The following is a 5622-nucleotide window of genomic DNA, read 5'->3' as shown; positions in this document are numbered from 1 at the left end:
ACAACAGGTTTTGAAAAGAATTCAAAGAAAATGCCAAGAAGACGGAAAATTAAAGAAGTAAATCAACCAGAGCTTCACATTGTTAATTATCTTGGAGATCCAAATTATGTAAGTTTTTATTTTTAAATAATCTGATTTAATATTAATAATAGTGATAAATATTAAATTTAATTAGAAATATATATTGTAATAGCATTAGGTAGAGATTAATTAAACTGTACATACCAGATTAGATATTGATATTGTTGTTGTTGTTATTAGTATTAGTAATTGAGTTTAATAAATTATTATGATTAATAATAAAAATTTAATAAATTATTTTATTTATGATCATTAACAATTGAATTTAATTCAGTAAAATTTAGACAATAAATTAGTAATAACTAAACTTAGATTAGGAAATTATTATTATGATGCCGTGTTATTAATAATAATAATAATAATAATAATAATAATAATAAAAATTAGTATGCTATTTTATGAATATAATAACAATAATAAAATTAGTATGCTGTTTTACGAATAAATAGTTTATCAGTCGTGAGGTTATTCTGGTTAGTTAGTTAAGGTTAAATAATTTTTGTTTTAAGGTAATGAATATGATTGAAAGATTTTTGTATAACAGATTTACTGCGTATATTTGGAATGCAATTATGCTGGAATTAGTTATAATGGTCATATAATGATAATTTTGTTTTTGAGAATATAGTTATATTATACTAGACTTATAGTGGAAACGTGATATTGTAGGGTTCACGGTTGTTGCTGTGTGATCATTTAAAGCCGCCGGATTCATACAACCAAATTGTTGAGTCACACTTACGCGAGACAGGATTTTATAATGTTTCACAAATTGGATTTATTCCATGTCAGTCAGCAATGATTAATGCTCTGATTGAGAGATGGCGGCCTGAAACTCACACGTTTCACTTTCCAGTTGGTGAGTGTGCCGTGACCTTGGAGGATGTGGCGATGATTCTCGGTCTGCCGACAAATGGTCTTCTGGTAACAGGACCGACCATGAGTAGTTTTGAGGCAATGAAAGCCGAGTGCTTGCACCAATTTGGAGTTGCACCGAGGAAGACGGAATGTAGAGGGAGCTTTATAAAATTAACATGGTTTAGGGGTTTGAGAGATCGTATAGTGTTGAATGATGTTGAGCATATTCAGACGTATGTAAAGTGTCACATAATGTTGTTATTTGGGACAGTTATGTTTGGAGATAAGGCGACTTCAGCTGTTCATTGGAAATTTTTACCTTTGCTCCGTAACTTTCGTCAGATCATACAGTGTAGTTGGGGTTCGACATGCCTGTCACACTTGTATAGATCATTGTGTAGGGCAACTCGTGTCAGAAGTAAGGAGATGGACGGTCCGTTGGTACTCTTGCTCACTTGGGCTTGGATCCGGCTACCATTTCTGGCGCCTATTCCCGGCAATCCCCGAGTGTTTCCAATTGCAAACAGGTAAGTTTGATTAAAGTATGCATTAAAATGTATGATAGAAATTGTTTATGTTTTTTACAAGATTAGTTAACTAATGTATTTGTATTAGTAGCTTTATGGTGAAAATGTATTTGTATTACATATTTGTATTACATATTTGTATTACATGTTGTGTTTTCGTAGGTACGGCCACAAGTGAAAGAGGAAAAGGTTACAACCTTAGAGCTGATCCTCCTCGTCGGAGTGCGAATCGGTATACACCATCTACTTTTAACAGGATTGCCAAGAAGTGCAGAAAGTTATACACCGATATGAAGTGGGCACAAGGAAGTGAAGTTGTATGGATGAACTAAGTTGTTAATTAAGTTGTATTATTTACTTAATAAGTATGTCAATTAGGTTGTTCTTACTATTTAAAAATAAAGTTGTACTACTTACTTAATGAGTTTCTCAATTAGGTTGTTACTACTTAATGATTACTTTATTATCGAATACGTTATTATCGAATATGTTTTCTATCGAGTATGTTAATCAGGTTTGAAATGAGTTGGTAAATATAAATGTCAATGTAAATTCAGATGAATACAAGCACGAGTTGGTGAATATAAATGTCAATGTAAATTCAGATGAAATGTAAAAGAAGGTAACTACTACTCTTCGGCTGGACCTGCACTTGGTCCAGTACTTTGGCGACATTTACTACGACTATGGCTATCGGCACCGCATTGCTTGCATCGCCTAAGGCGACGCAACATACGAGTGTCCATCTCATTCAAGAAGCGGGTCATCTTCGGACGACCTTTGGCCACACGTCTGAGGAACGGGTTTCCAACAAATCGAGGTCCATGATAAGCAGGCCAGGTTGCAGGATTTCCCAGTGGTCTAAACCTAGCCCTGTATACTCTTCGAACTTGGTCCATCTTGTATACATCATGAACGTACACTTGCCAGTCCAACCGCTGATTTGCACAACAAGCAAACACATGTCGACACGGAATTCGGTCAACCTGAAATTCACCACAATCGCAACGACGCTGGCGTAGGTCAACTGCATACTCAACCCCACTTGGCATCTCCCGTACCTCAAATACTTCATTTTCTCTATCAAAACAACTAACCTGTATGTTACCCGATGTCCGTTGATTTGCATGCACCTTGGTGGTCACCAACTCAGAGAACACAAGTCCAGCATTTATTCGGGCTTCAGCTTCAGCTCTTTTCCTAGTGAACAACTCATTCAGTCTGTAAAATGTAGCCTTAACAAGCGCAGTCACCGGGAGATTGCGTGCACCCTTTAAGACGGAGTTGATGCACTCCACAAGATTGGTGGTCATATGACCCCATCGGTATCCACCATCAAATGCCAAAGCATACTACTCACGTGGGATCCGATCAAGCCAGTTGGTGTAAGCCTCACCCCGTTCCTTTAATCGTTCATAGCGCATCTGGTACTCCCTGATGGTCCTTGAGTATCCTATGAAAAACATTCAGTCAACAATGAAAACCATTCTATTTGATCGTACTGACAATAAATTCAAAGTTCATTGTATTTAAACTTACCAATATTGACTATGAGCTTCTGCAAGTAAGGTGCCTTGAACTTCCTCAAGAAGTTGGATTCAATATGTCGGATACAACACATATGGAACGCTCTAGGAAGAGACCAAGCCCCATTACTTCTCTCAATAGCTGACCTAATAGAATCGTGTCGATCAGAGATGAGTCCCACACCATCACGTGTCACCACATGTTGATGCAAGTTACTCAGGAAAAAGTACCATGCGTCAGAAGTCTCTCCCTCCACTATGGCGAATGCAATTGGCACGATGTTGTTATTACCATTTTGTGAGACTGCAACCAATAAACAACCCTTGTATTTTCCATACAAATGAGTCCCGTCCACCTGGACCACTGGCTTGCAGTGTCTGAAGGCCCTTATACAAGGGTAATAACTCCAGTAGACTCTATGCAGTACACGTATATCAGGAACCAAATCATCCCCCTGGTAAGCAGGCATTGTTTCGAAGTGAACCACTGCTGATGGCTCCTTGTGACACATGGCCTCAAACCATATGGGCAAAGCTTCATACGATGCATCCCAACCTCCGAAAATTGATTCCACCGCCTGTTGCTTTGCTAACCAAGCCTTGCGATAACTGATGGTGTAGTTAAACTTTGACTGGAATTCAGCAATTATTGATTTTACCTTTATAGACGGGTCAGCCTCTACCAATGGCTTAATTGCTTCTGCAACTATCTTTGTATCCAGCTTCGAATGGTCTTGAGAAATAGTAGACCTTGTACAGGTGTGACTTCCGTTGTACCTCCTTATCTCCCAACAGTACTTCTTCTGCATTTTGGTAACCCTGATCAACCAGTCACAACCATTACCATATTCTGTACATTTGGCATAGAATGTCGTCGGTTCCGACTCATATACCTGATAGTCTACACCTCTCCGGATGGTATAATCTTTCATTGCCTTGATTACTGCCTCCCTTGAACTGAATTCCATCCCCACTGTAAACTCACCATCCGCCACAACAGGAAGCACTGCATACATCAAAAATAATAAATCCTTTATTGTGTACTTAGCAATAAATCATTTATTACAACTCAATTAATAAACACACTTTACCATGTAAGATCATAATAGTCTTCTTTGTCGCTATTCTATCTACGTAAAGAACATCTAAATATAACTCATAACAAAGAACTATTAATTAATAAAAAAACCAAATGCTATGTTCACAAATGACTATCCACATATCACATATATTACTTATCTGACATAATGATCTGCTACTTAAGAGTTTCATACAGCTATCTAGCTTTACGCACCTGGATTCATATATTGCGGAAACTCCGGTGCATGCATAGCCTCCAAATCCAACGACCGCATGAAAGAAGGCTCCTGAAACGGATACGGGTTTGCTAGTGCATCTACAACTGCCGCCACATCTGCATTCATGTCGCCGCCAGCTTCATCTTCGTGTTCACCTGGACCAACAATCTCATAGTTACTTTTAAATTCATCCTCGCTTTCACTATTATAATCTTCCAACACAATGTTACGGTCCGCTTCAGATTGCTCAAACTCAACATACAACTCGATATAAGACATTCGGTGGCGATTTTCCATATACATTGAAAACATTTCATGCATACTCGCTTCATCCGTCACGTACTTGGTCTGAAATTGAACGAACCCACCAAACACAGATAAAGGATACCTGTACAAAATATAGGATACTCTTCTAGATCTTTGAGAATCTATCTTCTCACAAATCACACATTTCAATTCCTCAAATGACAACGTAAACGGAATAACAACATCTACTGGATTTTCACACACAAATTGAACTCCTTCGTATGTTTGCAACAAAATCTGCCCATAACAATAAATCTTCAACACAACTCTATCATCCATATCAGTATACGTACTTGTCTATTCTCACACTCATTTAAATTTTTTCTACAAGAATGATGGAAAGAATGATGGAGAAGAATAAAAGGAGAGGAGGAAGAACATCAGCTTAGACGGAGAGCACAGACGAAGAAATGAAGCTTCTATGATGTTTTCTTCATTTTATTTAAGCAGTTACCGCAAATCGGACCCACCGACCGCGTTCCACACAAATCGCTCGCTCCGATTGGTGCACGGTCGTATTAAAAAAAAAAATTTTCCCGCCCGAAATCGGTGTCACCGATTACTATGTTATAAAGTAGGACTCCTACAAATCGGTGGGTCCGATTTGGTTTCTCCATCTTACACAAATCGGTGGCACCGATTTGTGTTCTTCATCTCTCCTCCACAAATCGCCACCGATTTGTGTTCCCTCTTCTCTCTCCTTGAAATCGGTCACACCGATTTCTTCTCCCCTAAATTTCTTAAATTAAGCCGTCATAACAGTGTAATTCCCCCCAAATGATCATAATGAAGCATTACTCACACCACTAAATCATATAAAAAAAATCAGCTTAAGAGTAAGGGTAAAATTGAAAAAAATAATTTAACTATTAGTTGACTACTAAAAAATTAACAAAGATAAAATTAAAAGTTATTTTAATCGTTAAAAACAAAATTGAACATAATTAAATATAAAGGATAATTTTAAAAAATTTTAAAAATGTTAAAAACAAAAAAATTTACTTTATCCATTAATTTATTATTCTA

General features: G+C 37.2%; 1 protein-coding gene across 1 annotated transcript; it reads right to left on the bottom strand.

Annotated features, from left to right (window-relative positions):
• Positions 1-2818: 2818 nt before the first annotated feature.
• Positions 2819-4875, bottom strand: LOC107490930 (uncharacterized). The gene is made up of 3 exons (XM_016111729.1): positions 4287-4875; positions 3006-3998; positions 2819-2919 (listed from the first exon to the last, which is right to left on the bottom strand). Exons 1-3 carry the CDS (start codon positions 4873-4875, stop codon positions 2819-2821), a joined length of 1683 nt encoding a protein of 560 aa, XP_015967215.1.
• Between the last annotated feature and the right edge of the window lie 747 nt (positions 4876-5622).

This window comes from Arachis duranensis, chromosome 5 (genome assembly GCF_000817695.3).
Source record: "Arachis duranensis cultivar V14167 chromosome 5, aradu.V14167.gnm2.J7QH, whole genome shotgun sequence".
NCBI lineage: Eukaryota > Viridiplantae > Streptophyta > Magnoliopsida > Fabales > Fabaceae > Arachis > Arachis duranensis.
The sequence above is the reverse complement of the archived record's forward strand: the minus strand, read 5'-3'. Positions and strand labels throughout refer to the sequence as shown.

Bases quoted from the DNA above. Each gene is read 5' to 3' on its own strand.
- LOC107490930 (XM_016111729.1), bottom strand. From the start codon at position 4,875: ATGGATGATAGAGTTGTGTTGAAGATTTATTGTTATGGGCAGATTTTG. The intron at 3,999-4,286 runs GTGCGTAAAGCT...TGATGTATGCAG, and splicing joins TCCGCAATATATGAATCCAG to TGCTTCCTGTTGTGGCGGAT. The intron at 2,920-3,005 runs GTAAGTTTAAAT...TGTTTTTCATAG, and splicing joins GAAGCTCATAGTCAATATTG to GATACTCAAGGACCATCAGG.